This window comes from Salmo trutta, chromosome 19 (genome assembly GCF_901001165.1).
Source record: "Salmo trutta chromosome 19, fSalTru1.1, whole genome shotgun sequence".
Classification (NCBI taxonomy): Eukaryota; Metazoa; Chordata; class Actinopteri; order Salmoniformes; family Salmonidae; genus Salmo; species Salmo trutta.
In genome coordinates this window covers 34,334,525-34,353,991 of record NC_042975.1, presented here as the reverse complement: position 1 = coordinate 34,353,991, position 19,467 = coordinate 34,334,525, and the positions used below count along the sequence as shown (strand labels likewise).

Sequence of the window (19,467 nt, the reverse complement as noted above, 5' to 3'; positions counted from 1 at the left end):
AGAAAAACAGTGCAACACAAACAACACAGAGTTACACATGGAATAAACAAACATATAGTCAATAATAAAATATAAAAAGTCTATATACAATGTGTGTAAATGAGGTAGGATAAGGGAGGTAAGGCAATAAATAGGCCATAGTGGCAAAATAATCCAAATATAGCAATTAAACACTGGAGTGATAGATGTGCAGAAGATGAGTGTGCAAGTAGAGATACTGGGGTGCAAAGGAGCAAAATAAATAAAATAAATAACAATAATGAGATGAGGTAGTTGGATGGGATATTTACAGATGGGCTATGTACAGGCGCAGTGAATTGTGAGCTGCTCTGACAACTGGTGCTTAAAGCTAGTGAGGGAGATATGAGTCTCCAGCTTCAGTGATTTTTGCAGTTCGTTCCTGTCATTAGCAGCAGAGAACTGGAAGGAAAGGTGGCTAAAGTAGGAATTGGCTTTGGGGGTGACCAGTGAGATATACCTGCTAGAGCGCGTGCTACGGGTGGGTGCTGGTATGGTGACCAGTGAGCTGAGATAAGGCGGTGCTTTACCTAGCAAAGACTTATAGATGACCTGGAGCCAGTGGGTTTGGCGACGAATATGAAGCGAGGGCCAGCCAATGAGAGCATACAGGTCGCAGTGGTGGGTAGTATATGGGGCTTTGGTGACAAAACGGATGGCACTGTGGTAGACTGCATCCAATTTGCTGAGTAGAGTGTTGGAGGCTATTTTGTAAATGACATCGCCGAAGTCAAGGATCGGTAGGATGGTCAGTTTTACGAGGGTATGTTTGGCGGCATGAGTGAAGGATGCTTTGTTGCGAAATAGGAAGGCGATTCTAGATTTAATTTTGGATTGGAGATACTTAACGTGAGACTGGAAGGAGAGTTTACAGTTAAACCAGACACCAGGTTATTTGTAGTTGTTTCTGGTTAAACTGTCCAGAGTAGTGAAGCTGGACGGGCAGGCAGGTGTGGGCAGCAATTGGTTGAAGCGCATGCATTTAGTTTTACTTGCATTTAAGAGCAGTTGGAGGCCACGGAAGGAGAGTTGTATGGCATTGAAGCTCGTTTGGAGGTTAGTTAACACAGTGTCCAAAGAAGGGCCAGAAGTATACAGAATGGTGTCGTCTGCGTAGAGGTAGATCAGAGAATCACCAGCACCAAGAGCGACATCATTGATGTATACAGAGAAAAGAGTCGGCCCGAGGATTGAACCCTGTGGCACCACCATAGAGACTGCCAGAGGTCCGGAAAACAGGCACTCCGATTTGACACACTGAACTCTGTCTGAGAAGTAGTTGGTGAACCAGGCGAGGCAGTCATTTGAGAAGCTAAGGCTGTTGAGTCTGCCGATAAGAATGTGGTGATTGACAGAGTCGAAAGCCTTGGCCAGGTCCATGAATACAGCTGCACAGTATTGTCTCTTATCGATGGCGGTTATGATATCGTTTAGGACCTTGAGTGTGGCTGAGATGCACCCATGACCAGCTCGGAAACCATATTGCTTAGCGAAGAAGGTACGGTGGGATTCAAAATGGTCGGTGATCTGTTTGTTAACTTTGCTTTCGAAGACCTTAGAAAGGCAGGGTAGGATAGATATAGGTCTGTAGCAGTTTGGTTCTAGAGTGTCTCCCCCTTTGAAGAGGGGGATGACCGCGGCATCTTTCCAATCTTTGGGGAAAGTAATAGGGGTTGCAACAATTATGGCGGATAATTTTAGAAAGAGAGGGTCCAGATTGTCTAGCCCGGCTGATTTGTAGGGGTCAGCTATCTGGATTTGGGTGAAGGAGAAATGGGGGAGGCTTGGGCAAGTTGCTGTGGGGGGTGCAGGGCTGTTGACCGGGTTAGGGGTAGCCAGATGGAAAGCATGGCCAGCCGTAGAAAAATGCTTATTGAAATTCTCAATGATCGTGGATATATCAGTGGTGACAGTGTTTCCTAGCCTCAGTGCAGTGGGCAGCTGGGAGGAGGTGCTCTTATTCTCCATGGACTTTACAGTGTCCCAGAACCTTTTGGAGTTTGTGCTACAGGATGCAAATTTCTGTTTGATAAAGCTAGCCTTTGCTTCCTAACTGCCTGTATATATTGGTTCCTAACTTCCCTGAAAGGTTGCGTATCGTGGGGGCTATTCGATGCTAATGCAGTACGCCACAGGATGTTTTTGTGCTGGTCAAGGGCAGTCAGGTCTGGAGTGAACCAAGGACTCTATCTGTTCCTGGTTCTACATTTTTTGAATGGGGCATGCTTATTTAAGATGGTGAGGAAAACACTTTTAAAGAATAACCAGACATACTCTACTGATGGAATGAGGTCAATATCCTTCCAGGATACCCCGGCCAGGTCGATTAGAAAGGCCTGCTCGCTAAATTGTTTTAGGGAGCGTTTGACAGTGATGAAGGCTGGTCGTTTGACCGCAGACCCATTACGGACGCAGGCAATGAGGTAGTGATTGCTGAGATCCTGGTTGAAGACGGCAGAGGTGTATTTTGAGGGCAGGTTGGTTAGGATGATATCTATGAGGGTGCCCGTGTTTACGGTTTTGGGGTTGTACATGGTAGGTTCATTGATAATTTGTGTGAGATTGAGGGCATCAAGCTTAGATTGTAGGATGGCCGGGGTGTTAAGCATTTCCCAGTTTAGGTCACCTAACAACACGAGCTCTGAAGATAGATGGGGGACAATCAATTCACATATGGTGTCCAGGGCACAGCTGGGGGCAGAAGGTGGTCTATAGCAAGCGGCAATGGTGAGAGACTTGTTTTTGGAAAGGTGGATTTTTAAAAGTAGAAGCTCAAATTGTTTGTGCACAGACCTGGATAGTAAGACAGATCTCTGCGGGCTATCTCTGCAGTAGATTGCAACTCCGCCGACTTTGGCAGTTCTATCTTGTCGGAAAATGTTATAGTTAGGGATGGAAATGTCAGGGTTTTTGGTGGTCTTCCTAAGCCAGGATTCAGACATGGCTAGGACATCTGGGTTGGCAGAGTGTGCTAAAGCAGTGAATAAAACAAACTTAGGGAGGAGGCTTCTAATGTTAACATGCATGACACCAAGGCTTTTACGGTTACAGAAGTCAACAAATGAGAGCGCCTGGGGAATAGGAGTGGAGCTAGGCATTGCAGGGCCTGGATTAACCTCTACATCACCAGAGGAACAGAGGAGGAGTAGGATAAGGGTACGGCTAAAGGCTATAAGAACTGGTCGTCTAGTACGTTCGGAACAGAGAGTAAAAGGAGCAGGTTTCTGGGCATGGTAGAATAGATTCAGGGCATAATGTACCGACAAAGGTATGGTAGGATGTGAGTACAGTGGAGGTAAACCTATGCATTGAGTGACGATGAGAGAGATATTGTCTCTAGAAACATAATTTAAACCAGGTGAGGTCACCGCATGTGTGGGAGGTGGAACTAAAGGGTTAGCTAAGGCGTATTGAGCAAGGCTATAGGCTCTACAGTGAAACTAGGCAATAATCACTAACCAAAACAGCAATGGACAAGGCATATTGACATTAGGGAGAGTCATGCGTAGCTGATTGATCATTGGGGTCCAGTGAGTAGCTCGGCGGGCTGGAGACACGACAATTCAGACAGCTAGCGGGCCGGTGCTAGCAAGCTAGCAGAAGGGCCTTAGAGGGACGTCGCGATGGAAGAAGTATGTTGTAGCCCCCCCGTGCTGTTACGTCGGCAGACTAGTCGTGATGGATAGCAGGGCTCCGTGTGGTAAAAGGGTCAAGGCCAATTGGCAAAATAGGTATAGTGGCCAAAGAATTTGTCCGATGGGCCTCTTCAGCTAGCGGGCCCCGGCTAGCAGGCTAGCAGATGGGCATTCAGGGGACGTCGCGAGATGTTCCTCCAACTTGGAGTCCACCTGTGGGAAATTCAATTGATTGGACATTACTTGGAAAGGCACACAACTGTCTATAAAAGGTCCCTCAGTTGACAGTGCATGTCACTGAAAAAAACAAGTCATGAGGTCGAAGGAATTGTCCGTACAGCTCCGAGACAGGATTGTGTTGAGGCACAGTTCTGGGGAAGGGTACCAAAAGAGTTTGGAACCACCAAGTCTCTTCCTAGAGCTGGCCACCCGGCCAAACTGAGCAATCAGGGAAGAAGGGCCTTGGTCAGGGAGGTGACCAAGAACCCGATGATCACTCGGACAGAGCTCTAGAGTTCCTCTGTGGAAATGGGAGAACGTTCCAGAAGGACAACCATCTCTGCAACACTCCACCAATCAGTCCTCTATGGTAGAATGGCCACTCCTCAGTAAAAGGCACATGACAGCCCACTTGGAGTTTGCCAAAAGGCACCTAAAGACTCTCAGACCATGAGAAACAAGATTCGCTGGTCTGATGAAACCAAGATTGAACTCTTTGGCCTGAATGCCAAGCGTCACGTCTAGAGCAAACCTGGCACCATCCCTACAGTGTAGCATGGTGGTGGCAGCAGCATGCTGTGGGTATGGTTTTCAGCAGCAGGGACTGGGAGACTAGTCAATGTATTGGCATGGTTCTGAGTGATGGTTTTCTTTGCTGTTGTGCTGGACAAGAGTGCAAAGATGAACGGGAGCAAAGTACAGAGAGCTCCTTAATGAAAACCTGCTCCAGAGCAGGTTTTAGCTGTGCAGCAACGCTCCCCATCCAACCTGACAGAGCTTGAGGGGATCTGCAGAGAAGAATCGGAGAAACTCCCCAAATACAGGTGTGCCAAGCTTGTAGCGTCATACCCGAGAAGACTCAAGGCTGTAATCGCTGCCAAAGGTGCTTCAACAAAGTAACGAGTAAAGGGTCTGAATGCTTAGTTAAATGTAATAATTCAGTTTATTATAAATTACCAAAAATGTATCAAAACCTGTTTTTGCTTTGTCAATATGGGGTATTGTGTGTAGATTGAGAGGAAAAAACAATTTAATAAATTTTAGAATAAGGCTGTAACGTAACAAAAGGTGGAAAAAGTCGAGGAGTCTGAATATTTTCCGAAGGCACTGTACATTACCCAACAAAATTGTAAGAAAATCTATAATTTCCATAATATCTAGTGTAACGATGTGCACTGAGAGTCGGGAAGCAAGTTCAGGGAGTGAGTGTTTTAATAAATAAACACGACATAATGCAAAATAAGAAACATGGACAACACACAGACATGACCAAGGAACAGAAACAAGTGGCCGTAACGATGGTGACAGGTGTGCGCCATCACGAGCAGCCTGGTGACCTAGAGGCCGGAGAGAGAGCACACGTGACATACTGTAGGTGACCCCTTCACCTTGACAGGCCTGCTCAATTTCATTGAGATACACAATGAGGTGTGCAGCGTTGCAGAATCCAATTAATGGCCTACGTCCTACCACACAATCTTCATTTTGATTGAGCATCAAATAGTAACCGTAATACAGTATATAGTGCTGTACCTGAACATACTCGGCCCGCATTTGTTTCACCCGGCCGTTGTGTCTCTCAAAAGGCACCAGGTAAAAGTGTTTCATACAGTAGATACCTGGTCCCTCTTCAAAAGGCGGGCGATTGTTGGTAGGCTGACACTGGCAAAGGTGTCATTGTTCTCCTCAATGGCCTGCTTTATTTCAGACAGCCGTATGTCATCCCTGGCCCTCACCATTTCCACAACTGCTGGTCGGTCAGCACATGGCCACCACCATTGGGTCTTCTGTCAATTCTGTGGGTAGAACAGAGTATGCTGTCAATAGATCAAGAATACTGCAACATGTTTTGTGAATTTACATGCATTATAATATGTCATTTAATGTAAATGTAATGGTAAAGCATAGTCCATATCCTGCAGACTTACTGGTTTTCTTGGCGAAATGTTCTCATAGAAAAAATAAAAAGTATCAAATTGACTGATCTTTTCAGATTAAGGTGAACTATTAGGGTGAACTAATCTGTCTGCCTCTGCCATGGTAAAACAGGGACGTCTGCCTCCCTCATGGTAAGGCCCGGACGTTTGGTTCCCTCTAGCTCTCTGATGTCCACCTCTTTGACAGGCTAGTTCCTACTGCTTCAATGGGGCCCATGCCCACCTTTTTGACAGGCTAGTTCTTACTTCTTTAATGGGGCCTGTCATGCCAAATAGTGTCCCCCTCTACATTACAATGGGGTTCGATAAACTATTAGTGTTCGTTGCCATATCAACATTGGGATGACCTAATGATTTGAATTTTGGAGATCACAGCCTAAATTACATTATTTTCATCATCGCAATGCAAAGAAAGCTGATTTCCACGACAATTTCGCTGTTTAAACAAGTTTTGTTTAGGTAATAAAATTAAAACATTAATTCAAAGTACTTTTGGGTACCTTGTTAACATTACATCATGAAATCCATGTCTTAAACATTGCTACGTTTCGGAAATGGGAAAGAAAACGTGTAATATGCTTAACACATTAGTTACTTACCTCACAGATCACAAAGTCAGCTAATTTCCACTCCATTCATATGCAAGTCCGTTTGATTCATACACTGGCTTGTCTGGCTGTCATGTTTTTAATTGAGCCTGCCCTTCCCTTATCAACACAGAAAAAATATAATTTCACTCGTCCTCTATGATGATTTATTTTCTATCTCGCATAGCTCATTAGTACTCCCTTGTGGTTGAATATATTGGTGGTCCTAGGATACAACAAAGAATAATGTGGAACAAATAAATAGCATCAAAGGATACCATAGAACCTACAATACTGAACACCTTATGAAACAGCTGTGAAAACCAACCTGGCAATATTTAAGATTTTAATAGATAAACTTTGATAGTTTTTGGTACAGTTGTGTCATTCATATTTTTTCACAGATTTTTTTGTACATTCACATGGCAATCATAGACTAAAATAGTGAATTCTGCTGTGTGTGATATAGAGGAGGTGGTTGCTGTGTCGGTGAGAGGTTCTGCCTGTCACTTGTTCTCAACAGGCAGCCAGTCTCAGAAGGGGGACTTGAAGAAGGAGACTGCAAAGTCCAGGCCCTGCTGCTCTCTTTGTTCTGAGTGTTTGCAGTGCTAGAGTTTTTAGTTAATCTGTTTATCTCACATATTTATGTGTCCAGTACGATAGAGCAAGAACTTTCTTAGCAGATAATGACAACATGACAACAGTAGCTGTAGATGATGTAGTGAAAAGTTGGAGGGTGGTTGGTAATGGAGGACATCAGGTGGATCCACGTCTGGGTGTTGGGCAGAACCCCTAGGTCCTGGAGAACAGGACCAGAGTTAAAGGGAACAGGGTAGGAGACAGAGATGTAAACAAGCAAACACACAGGTTACACTTTACTGTGAGAAAATGTGATGGATTAGTGCAGTGTTATAAATGGGAGATATGTACTTTACAAAACTTTTGGAAGGTATAGCCTACCTCAAGCTGGTCCCCCTCCGACTCAGAGCACAGAGAATCAGACTGATCTGAAATCACTGGTTCTGGTGGATGGGATACCTCCTGTTGGGCTCGAACAGTCGATGGTCCTAAAGTCATTTGGAGAGGTACATTTTTATAAGCTCAGCATAACTACCATTTCTTGCTTTCTCAAATGTCAACCAAAGCTTAACATACTTTGTCTATTAGGCTTCACTGAAGTGTAGGGTGTCAGTGCTTCCAGTGGTCGACCGTCCAACCGCTCCAGCTGTAGAAGATTGTTGGCTTCCACCGAGGTAACCCTAGGAAGACAAAGAAAAATATCAGTGTCAGAGAAACTAAAACTAGCTTCAGGTTATTTTGTGTGCAAATGCAAATAATTATTATTGAGATGTTTTATATTCACATTAACAGATGGTGACCCCAGCTAGGAGCGAAAGAGCAGCAAGGTTTCCCAGGTCTCGCCTTCCTTTCGTCCTTCTTCCAAACCAAGTAATTTGCCCGGACGTTCTAGCACTTGGTCCCCTTCTTGATTCTGCTCGGGTAGTTCTCCTTCTGTTTCTCCTGCGCCTTGTACATGTTCAGTCTCACCTTGATTATTGACAGAAATACCTGCAATTATATTTCATATTACAAATACATTTCTTCTTTGGAGGGCCAGAAAATAAATGAACAGCGGACAATCATTTTTTTCTGGTCAAAAACCTCCACGTCCTTCTCAGTCCGTGCCTGAAGTTAGTCCTCCAAGGTGTCCTGATCTGGTTCAACAACTTCCACCACACCAGGTGGAGTTTCAGTGGTCTGAAAGTACGTTATAGAAAAATAGCAAAAGACAAACACTAAGTCAATCACAATAGTACAAATAATTGTTTGTACAATTGCATTGCCTCAGTCAACAGTCCATACTCAGCCTGGATGCTGCTGTTGTGTGCAAAGAGAATTACCTTCAGGTTGTTCTCCCACCCTTCCTGGTACCAATCAAGGGATTTGCTCATGGCAGTCTTGAGGGTGTGGTTGGTCCATTCACCAAACCTGGAGGAGGTCTATTGACAATGTAAGATATTGAAATATGTCTGATTATGTACCATGGGAATTAAAAAAATAAAAATAACAAACCTATGGTGACAGAACTTTACCTATAACATCTGTACCTTGTTCCAGCATTAAAGAGAAGATTACTTTATTCTTACCCGTATTTGTGTCATAAAGTATGCAGATTTTCATATTTGTACGGACATTGACACACACACATTCTATAATATTGACTCTGCTGTGGTCAAATAAAGAACCCATTACATTTTTATTGGGACACTTACCGATCATGTGCCATGGTGAAACAACTGATGGGCTTCAACTCCGGCGCCACAGTCTTCACCCTCTCAAACTTCTGGCAGGCTAGACAGGGTATTGACCTTTAAGCAAAAAGTGACAAATTGAAACATTGTGTGCTCTCTGATATGACATTCATTGAAATAATGGCCCTAGCCCTCACCCTCCGATCCAACAGGTCCCAGACGTGCTCAATGGGATTGAGATCCGGACTCTTCATTGGCCATGGCAGAACACTGACATTCCTGTCTTGCAGGAAATCACGCACAGAACGAGCAGTATGGCTGGTGGCATTGTCATGCTGGAGGGTCATGTCAAGATGAGCCTACAAGAAGGGTACCACATGAGGGAGGAGGATGTCTTCCCTGTAACGCACAGCGTTGAGATTGCCTGCAATGACAACAAGCTCAGTCCGATGATGTTTTGACACACCGCCTCAGACCATGACGGACCCTCCACCTCAATCCCGCTCCAGAGTACAGGCCTCGGTGTAACGCTCATTCCTTCGACGATAAACGCGAATCCGTCCATCACCCCTGGTGAGACAAAATCGCGACTCGTCAGTGAACAGCACTTTTTGCCAGTCCTGTCTGGTCCAGCGACGGTGGGTTTGTGCCCATAGGCAACGTTGTTGCCAGTGATGTCTGGTGAGGACCTGCCTTACAACAGGCCTACAAGCCCTCAGTCCAGCCTCTCTCAGCCTATTGCGGACAGTCTGAGCACTGATGGAGGGATTGTGCGTTCCTGGTGTAACTGAGGCAGTTGTTGTTGCCATCCTGTACCTGTCCCGCAGGTGTGATGTTCGGATGTAGCGATCCTGTGCAGGTGTTGTTACACGTGGTCTGCCACTGCGAGGACGATCAGTTGTCCATCCTGTTTCCCTGTAGCGCTGTCTTAGGCGTCTCACAGTACGGACATTGCAATTTATTGCACTGGCCACATCTGCAGGCCTCATGCCTCCTTGCAGCATGCCGAAGGCACATTCACGCAGATGAGCAGGGACCCTGGGCATCTTTCTTTTGGTGTTTTTCAGAGTCAGTAGAAAGGCCTGTTTAGTGTCCTATGTTTTCATAACTGTGACCTTAATTTCCTACCGTCTGTAAGCTGTTAGTGTCTTAACGACTGTTCCACGGGTGCATGTTCATTAACTGTTTATGGTTCATTGAACAAGCATGGGAAGCAATGCTTAAACCCTTTACAATGAAGATCGGTTAAGTTATTTGGATTTTTACAAATTATCTTTGAAAGACAGGGTCCTGAAAAAGGGCCGTTTCTTTTTTTTGCTGAGTTTATATCAGTGGAGGCTGCTGAGGGGAGGACAGCTCATAATAATGGCTGGAATGGAGTCAATTGAATGTATCCACCACACGGAAACCACGTGTTTGATTCCGTTCCATTTACCAAGTTTCAGACATTATTATGACAGCCCACCATGTCCACCTCTCAGACGGGCCCCTTGTCCACCTCTCTGACGGGCCCCTTGTCCACGAGCTCTTTGATTTCCTCCTCTCCCTTGCTGTCTATCCAGCTCCATGTTGAAAGAAATAGCAAGTGTTCACACACACCCTTTTATATGGTGACCAATTGTGGTTACCACTTTGTGAAATCAATTAGCAATAACGAGTAGTCATTATGTACAGTTATGTATGTAATTTAGATGTTTATACTTTACAAACACATTTTATTTCTGTAGTTCTCAAAATCCATATATAGTAGACACACCAGTGTAAAATCTATATGTTTTCCAAACGGTTAAGTGATTAACCATTAAGCGCAGTTGGATTAAGTGATGGTCAAGTGTATTTAAACAAATGAGAAGAGAATCATATGAAATTATTGTGAGCATTGCATTGTGAAAGGAAAATACCTTATATGAAAGGTATTTCTAGATGAAACACTGATTAGGTTTGGTGAAAAAGTTACTGTATGATTTTGTGTGTTGTACTTAGTCAATTGAAAATGTGCTTGAAGTTCTGAAAAAACAGCTTTATTGATGACCTGTTTTGAGTTGTGAAATTTTAACACATACTTGGAAAAATAGTACCAAAACGATAAAAAAAACTGTAATACTACTGATAGCTGCAATGACTAACCACTAAACTACTAGGTCCACTACTAGTGTACAGTCGTGGCCAAACGTTTTGAGAATGACACAAATATTAATTTTCACCAAGTCTGCGGCCTCAGTTTGTATGATGGCAATTTGCATATACTCCAGAACGTTATGAAGAGTGATCAGATGTATTGCAATTAATTGCAAAGTCCCTCTTTGCCATGCAAATGAACTGAATCCCCAAAAAACATTTCCACTGCATTGCAGCCCTGCCACAAAAGCACCAGCTGACATCATGTCAGTGATTCTCTCGTTAACACAGGTGTGAGTGTTGACGAGGACAAGGCTGAAGATCACTCTGTCATGCTGATTGAGTTCAAATAACAGACTGGAAGCTTCAAAAGGAGGGTGGTGCTTGGAATCATTGTTCTTCCTCTGTCAACCATGGTTACCTGGAAGGAAACATGTGCCCTCCTCATTGCTTTACACAATTAGGGCTTCACAGGCAAGGATATTGCTGCCAGTAAGATTGCACCTAAAACAACCATTTATCAGATCATCAAGAACTTCAAGGAGAGCGGTTTAATTGTTGTGAAGAAGGCTTCAGGGCACCCAAGAAAGTCCAGCAAGCTCCAGGACCGTCTCCTAAAGTTGATTCAGCTGCGGGATCAGCGCATCACCAGTACAGAGCTTGCTCAGGAATGGCAGCAGGCAGGTGTGAGTGCATCTGCACGCACAGTGAGGCGAAGACTTTTGGAGGATGGCCTGGTGTCAAGAAGGGCAGCAAAGAAGCCACTTCTCTCCAGGAAAAACATCAGGGACAGACTGATATTCTGCAAAAGGTACAGGGATTGGACTGCTGAGGACTGGGGTAAAGTCATTTTCTCTGATGAATCCCCTTTCCGATTGTTTGGGGCATCTGGAAAAAAGCTTGTCCGGAGAAGACAAGGTGAGCGCTACCATCAGTCCTGTGTCATGCCAACAGTAAAACACCCTGAGACCATTCATGTGTGGGGTTGCTTCTCAGCCAAAGGAGTGGGCTCACTCACAATTTTGCCTAAGAACACAGCCATGAATTAAGAATGGCACCAACACATCCTCCGAGAGCAATCTCTCCCAACCATCCAGGAACAGTTTGGTGACAAACAATGCCTTTTCCAGCATGATGGAGCACCTTGCCATAAGGCAAAAGTAATAACTAAGTGGCTTGGGGAACAAAACATCGATATTTTGGGTCCAAGGCAAGGAAACTCCCCAGACCTTAATCCCATTGAGAACTTGTGGTCAATCCTCAAGAGGCGACGGACAAACAAAAACCCACAAATTCTGACAAACTCTAAGCATTGATTATGCATCAGTCAGGATGTGGCCCAGAAGTTAATTGATAGCATGCCAGGGCGGATTGCAGAGGTCTTGAAAAAGAAGGGTCAACACCGCAAATATTGACTCTTTGCATCAAATTCATGTAATTGTCAATAAAAGCCTTTGACACTTATGAAATGCTTGTAATTATACTTCAGTATTCCATAGTAACATCTGACAAAAATATCTGAAGATACTGAAGCAGCAAGCTTTTTGAAAATGTATTTTTGTGTCATTCTCAAAACTTTTGGCCACGACTGTACTACCATTACCAAGAATACAGTTGAAGTCAGAAGTTTACATACACTTAGGTTGGAGTCATTAAAACTCATTTTTCAACAGCTCCACAAATTTCTTGTCAACAAACAATAGTTTTGGCAAGTCGGTTAGGACATCTACTTTGTGCATGACACAAGTTACTTTTCCAACAACTGTTAACAGACAGATTATTTTACTTGTAATTCACTGTATCACAATTCCAGTTGGTCAGAAGTTTACATACACTAAATTGACTGTGCCTTTAAACAGCTTGGAAAATTCCATAAAATGATGTCATGGATTTAGAAGCTTCTGATAGGCTAATTGACATAATTTCAGTCAATTGGAGGTGTACCTGTGGATGTAGTTCAAGGCCTACCTTCAAACTCAGTGCCTCTTTGCTTGACATCATGGGAAAATCAAAAGAAATCAGCCAAGACCTCAGAAAAAGAATTGCAGACCTCCACAAGTCTGGTTCATCCTTGGGAGCAATTTACAAACGCATGAAGGTACCACGTTCATCTGTAAAAACAATAGTACGCAAATATAAACACCATGGGACCACGTAGCCGTCATTCCGCTCAGGAAGGAGACGCGTTCTGTGTCCTAGAGATGAACGTACTTTGGTGCGAGAAGTGCAAATCAATCCCAGAACAACAGCAAAGGACCTTGTGAAGATGCTGGAGGAAACAGGTACAAAAGTATCTATATCCACAGTAAAACGAGTCCTATATCGACATAACCTGAAAGGCCGCTCAGCAAGGAAGAAGCCACTGCTCCAAAACCGCCATAAAAAATGCCAACTGCAACTGCACATGGTGACAAAGATGGTACTTTTTGGAGAAATGTCCTCAGGTCTGATGAAACAAAAATAGAACTGTTTGGCCATAATGACCATTGTTATGTTTGGAGGAAAAAGGGGGACGCTTGCAAGCCGAAGAACACCATCCCAACCGTGAAGCACGGGGGTGGCAGCATCATGTTGTGGGGTTGCTTTGCTGCAGGAGGGACTGGTGCACTTCACAAAATAGATGGCATCATGAGGGAGGAAAATGATGTGGATATATTGAAGCAACATCTCAAGACATCAGTCAGGACGTTAAAGCTTGGTCGCAAATGGGTCTTCCAAATGGAAAATGACCCCAAGCATACTTCCAAAGTTGTGGCAAAATGGCTTAAAGACAACAAAGTCAAGGTATTGGAGTGGCCATCACAAAGCCCTGACATCAATCCTATAGAAAATGTGTGGGCAGAACTGAAAAATCGTGTGTGAGCATGGAGGCCTACAACCCTGACTCAGTTACACCAGCTCTGTCCGGAGGAATGGGACAAAATTCACCCATCTTATTGTGGGATGCTTGTGGAAGGCTACCTGAAACGTTTGACCCAAGTTAAACAATTTAAAGGAAATGCTACCAAATACTAATTGAGTGTATGTAAACTTCTGACCCACTGGAAATGTGATGAAAGAAATAAAAGCTGAAATAACTCATTCTCTCTACTATTATTCTGACATTTCACATTCTTAAAATAAAGTGGTGATCCTGACTGACCTAAGACAGGGAATTTTTACTCTGATTAAATGTCAGGAATTGTGAAAACTGAGTTTAAATTTATTTGGCTAAGGTGTATATAAACTTCCGACTTCAACTGTAGATAGAGTTACTGATCATCCATCGTCAGTCAGACCAGTGAATGGGACAGTGAAATGGTTGACATTCTGCCTGAGCCAAGAGCTACAGAGATACATTATATATACAAAAGTATGTAGACACCCCTTCAAATAAGCGGAATTCTGCTTTTCTAGGCACACCGTTGCCGACAGGTGTATAAACCTGAGTACACCGCCTTGCAATTTCTATAGACAAACACTGGCAGTAGAATGGCCTAACTGAAGAGATCAGTGACCTTCAACATGGCACCGTCATAGGATGCCACCTTTCCAACAAGTCAGTTCGTCAAATTTCTGCCCTGCTAAAGCTGCCCCGGACAACTGTAAGTGCTGTTAGTGCTATTATTGTGAAGTGGAAACATCTAGGAGCAACAACGGCTCAGCTGCGAAGAGGTAGGCCACATAAGCTCACCGAACCAGATCACCGAGTGCTGAAGCGCGAAACGCTTTCGTCAGAAGCTTCATGAAATGGGTTTCCATGGCCGAACAGCCGCACACAAGCCTAAGATCACCATGCGCAATGTCACGCGTCAGCTGGAGTGGTGTGAAGCTTGCTGCTATTGGACTCTTGAGCAGTGGAAACGCGTTCTCCGGAGTGATGAATCACGCTTCCCCCTCTGGCAGTCCAACGGACTAATCTAGGTTTGACGGATGCCTGGAGAACGCTACTTGCCCGAATGCATAGTGCCAACCGTAAAGTTTGGTGGAGGAGGAATAATGGTCTGGGGCTGTTTTTCATGGTTCAGACTAGGCCCCTTAGTCCCAATGAAGGGAAATCTTCATGCTACAGCATAGAGTGACAATCTAGACAGTTCTGTGCTTCTAACTTTGTGGCAACAGTTTGAGGAAGGCCCTTTCCTGTTTCAGCATGACAATGCCCCGTGCACAAAGCGAGGTCCATACAGAAATGGTTTGTCGAGATCGGTGTGGAAGAACTTGACTGGCCTGCACAGAGCCCTGACCTCAACGCCATCGAACACCTTTGGGATGAATTGGAACGCCGCCTGCGAGCCAGGCATAATCGCCCAACATCATTGCCCAACCTCACTAATGCTTTTGTGGCTGAATGGAAGCGCGTTACTGCAGCAATGTTCCAACATCTAGTGGAAAGCCTTCCCAGAAGAGTGGAGACTGTTATAGCAGCAAAGGGGGAACCAACTCCATATTAATGCCAAAAATGTTGAAATGAGATGTTCGACGAAGGCTCTTTCCTATCGCTCACTCTCTGTCACTCTGAGGCACAACTGTAGGCTGCTGGCCCACTCTTCTGGCGAGAGAAGGTAACTGCTCCCTGCAGATGGTGCCCTACTGTAGTAAGATATAATTGCCCCTAGGCCTTATTATTGTGGTTTCACAGGTCAGAAGAAAATACAAACAAAAACTAAAGACAAGTGCACCAGTGTTACATTTTATTTAGACTTCCAAAAAGCAGAGGGTTAATGCCTAAATGGAAAAGACCAGGTGAATTTTACATGGGCGAGCACAGGCAAGAGTGACACACCGCCTCAGGGTCATTCTTGAATTATGGTGGCATTTGGGCAAGGCATCTTTCCATTCTAAATCAACAAATATGGTAGCTTAATGACTTTAAATATTTGTTAACGATTAAAATAACACTCTGCCACCAGTAGGAGTAGTAACACAAATGATGGTAACACCAATGAGACACTCTAGGTTAATTAGGATTTTCTGAAATGGAGGCCACAAATGCTCATATCCTTTATAAATAATTTACTAAAGTGATAAGATGAATCATTTTGCTCACAATGTTACATCCCTTCATTTAAATCGACTAACACCAAGTGATACTGGATTTAGACACACCAAATAATCAATGGAATCCTCAAATTTATGACATTCTAAAAGGGTGTGATTAGCCAATAATTGTATTTAATATAAACCCCTCCCCCGATAACAGTTTGCCACCGGAGCGAATGCTCAAAGTTCTTCTATATCAGTGATTTTCAAGGCGGTAATACCAATGACATAAAACTGAGAGATACACATTATACTAGTAAAAAAATAAGTTATTTTAATAGCCTTCTTTGTTTTTATTGATCTATACAATATATGAAATACTTTTGTTCACTGTCTAGCATTCAAAATAGTAGATCGATCTCTAAATCACCTCTACACATAACCCTGGGAACAAGCCAGTTGTCTAGCCTCAAGTAGTTTGTACAATGCATACTAATAGATTTGTTGCAGTATAAAGGACTTACATAACTTCAGCAAAAAAAGAAACGTCCTCTCACTGTCAACTGCGTATATTTTCAGCGAACTTAACATGTGTAAATATTTGTAAAAACATAACAATATTCAACAACTGAGACAAACTGAACAAGTTCCACAGACATGTGACTAACAGAAATTGAATAATGTGTCCCTGAACAAAGGGGGGTCAAAATTAACAGTCAGTATCTGGTGTGGCCACCAGCTGCATTAAGTACTGCAGTGCATCTCCTTCTCATGGACTGCACCAGATTTGCCAGTTCTTGCTGTGAGATGTTACCCCACTCTTCCACCAAGGCACCTGCAAGTTCACAGGCATTTCTGGGGGGAATGGCCCTGGCCCTAGCCCTCACCCTCCGATCCAACAGGTCCCAGACGTGCTCAATGGGATTGAGATCCGGGCTCTTCGCTGGCCATGGCAGAACACTGACATTCCTGTCTTGAAGGAAATCACACACAGAACGAGCAGTATGGCTGGTGGCATTGTCATGCTGGAGGGTCATGTCAAGATGAGCCTAGAGGAAGGGTACCACATGAGGGGGGAGGATGTCTTCCCTGTAACGCACAGCGTTGAGATTGCCTGCAATGACAACAAGCTCAGTCCGATGATGCTGTGACACACCGCCCCAGACCATGATGGACCCTTCACCTCCAAATCGATCCCGCTCCAGAGTACAGGCCTCGGTGTAACGCTCATTCCTCCAACGATAAACACGAATCCGACCATCACCCCTGGTGAGACAAAACCGCGACTTGTCAGTGAACAGCACTTTTTGCCAGTCCTGTCTGGTCCAGCGACGGTGGGTTTTTCTTTTAGGGGTGGATCAGCTTAATATTGCGGAAAGAATATTGCTTCCATCAATGTAATTGTCTGGATCATTTCCAATCCCCCATATATTTTTGGGGTAAATATATACATCCATACACGCATGCATACATATATACATATACCTATATAGACATACATACTTTTTTAAAGAATATACCTTTATTATTATTCCCCGCAAACCCTACCACCGATCCCCCAATTGGAGTAAACTAATAAACACTTCAGCTTTTACCTTCAATTTATTCATCTTATACACATTTTACAGATTGTAACGCCCTGGCCATAGAGAGGTTTTTTTTGTTCTTTATTTTGGTTAGGCCAGGGTGTTACATTGGGTGGGCGTTCTATGTTTGTTTTCTAGGTTTTTTGTATTTATTTTTTTTGGGCCGTGTGTGGCTCCCAATCAGGCACAGCTGAAGTTCGTTGTTGCTGATTGGGAGTCACACATAAGGAGCATGGTTTTCCTTTGGGTTTTGTGGGTAATTGTTTCTGTTTAGTGTTTTGCACCTGACAGGACTGTTTGGCTGTCGATTTTCTTGTTTAGTTTTGTGTAGTGTTCTTTAGTAAATTAAACTTCAATGATGAACACTAACTCCGCTGCGTATTGGTCCACTTTCTCAGACGATGACTTCTCTGTTTCGTCTGACGACGAAGACAGCCGTTACACAGACACAGTCTATTTTACAATAGTTCTTTTTTTGTTTGTTTTTAGTCCTTCCTCTATTTCTGATGTCCATCCAGTTTGATTTCTATTTGTAACTGTGCTATTTCACAAAAGTTCTGAACCTATATACATTTTACAGACCCCGTATGTTTTACATTGTGCATCTTGTTATTAGTCCCACCCTTCAGCTCCATTCAACCCCTCCCATCTATCTCTCAACATCATCCATTTCGGATTTCTATTTGCCATATATTTTTCAACTGTGCTGTGATGCTTCACAAAACAATTGAACCTTTCTATTCTCATAGCTTCTACAGATTGTAAATTAAAAATAAACATTTTTGCTAAAATAATTATTATATTATTGATTGACTATGGCTTTCAAATCACCCAGTATTGCTATCTGCAGCGTTAGTTCTAGGCAAATGTTGCAATTCTTCAGCCATTCCTGGACCTGTGACCAAAAACGAGCTACATATGGACAATACCAAAATAAATTATCTAATGACTCTGCCTCCTCACAGCAGAATCTGCAGAGCTGGGAAAATTGTATCCCCCATATATATAACATTCTATTAGTTGCAAGCATTTTGTATAGTAATTTAAATAGAAAAATTTGAAGTTTTGCGTATCAATTCATAAACCATGTGCCATGGAATGGGTACATTGAAAATCTCTTCCCAACTATTTTGCAATTTATATGGCACAGCTGTCAGTTTTTTGGTCCTTAAATGAAATTGGTATATGTTTTTATTTATCACACTTTTCTATAACCATTTATGTTCTTTAATACAGGGCCGACATACAAGTTCCTTACTTTTTTCCCCCTTCTACTTGCCTCTTCCATTTTTGTGGTAATGCTGCAATTAATCGGTTATAATTTTGGGTAGTGCATACATTTCCATATATGTGTGTTTCAGCTGCATTTGTGACATCATTCCACCAGTCCTATTTATAATATCATTCACTAAAATTACACCTTTTTTAAACATTTCTTCTAAAATACAGTTTTTTTAATCAATTACTATATTTGAATTTAACCACAATATTTGTTGTATTATTTGTTCTTTCTTTTCAGTGGATTAAACTGAAATTGCAAGCAACTTTCTAAGGCTTGTTTAAAAAATAAGGTTATTTTGGAGATTATTTCCTTTTCAAACAACCAAAAGTGGGCAGGTGTAATCTGAATAAAGGGAAAAAGGCCCTTCTTGAACATGGGATGAGACATTTGTACCAATTTACTAGAAAACCAGTTTGGATTTAAGTATAACTTTGGTATGACTGATGCCTTTAGTGAGAGGTCTAATGCTTTAATATTTAATCATTTCTGCCCTCAGAATTCATATTCGTTATATAAATAGGCCCTTTTAATTTTATCTGACTTGCCGTTCCAAATAAAATTGATTTTTTTTTCTTCATATAATTGAAAAAGCAGGTCACTAGGTGTAGGCAAAACCATAAGCAAATAGGTAAACTGTGATATGACTAAAGAGTTAATCAGGGTGATTTTCCAACAAATAGACAGGTATTTTCCTTTCCATGGTAGCAAGATCTTATCTATTTTTGCTAACTTTCTATAAAAATGTATTGGAGTGAGATCATTTCTTTCTTTTGGGATTTGTATACCGAGTATGTCCACATCTCCGTCAGACCATTTAATTGGTAAACTACATGGTAATGTAAAATTTGCATTTTTTTGTGATCCAATACGTAAT

General features: G+C 42.9%; 1 protein-coding gene across 5 annotated transcripts in view; it reads right to left on the bottom strand.

Annotated features, from left to right (window-relative positions):
• Positions 1-5,066: 5,066 nt before the first annotated feature.
• Positions 5,067-19,467, bottom strand: part of pof1b (POF1B actin binding protein) — a 79,328-nt gene continuing 64,927 nt past the window's right edge. For 2 of the 5 annotated variants that reach the window (XR_003867892.1, XR_003867889.1), the window contains 7 exons: positions 8,670-8,765; positions 8,298-8,396; positions 7,760-8,154; positions 7,552-7,655; positions 7,357-7,463; positions 5,406-7,195; positions 5,067-5,209 (listed from right to left, as the gene is read on the bottom strand). Coding sequence is in view for 1 of the 5 variants with exons in the window: in XM_029700592.1 (XP_029556452.1) it covers positions 16,986-16,991 (6 nt within the window). In the remaining 4 variants the exon portion in view is untranslated. Of the gene's footprint in view, positions 5,210-5,405; positions 7,196-7,356; positions 7,464-7,551; positions 7,656-7,759; positions 8,397-8,669; positions 8,766-16,950; positions 16,992-19,467 lie in introns of those variants that run through there. The other 3 variants (XR_003867890.1, XR_003867891.1, XM_029700592.1) reach the window with 3 other exon arrangements.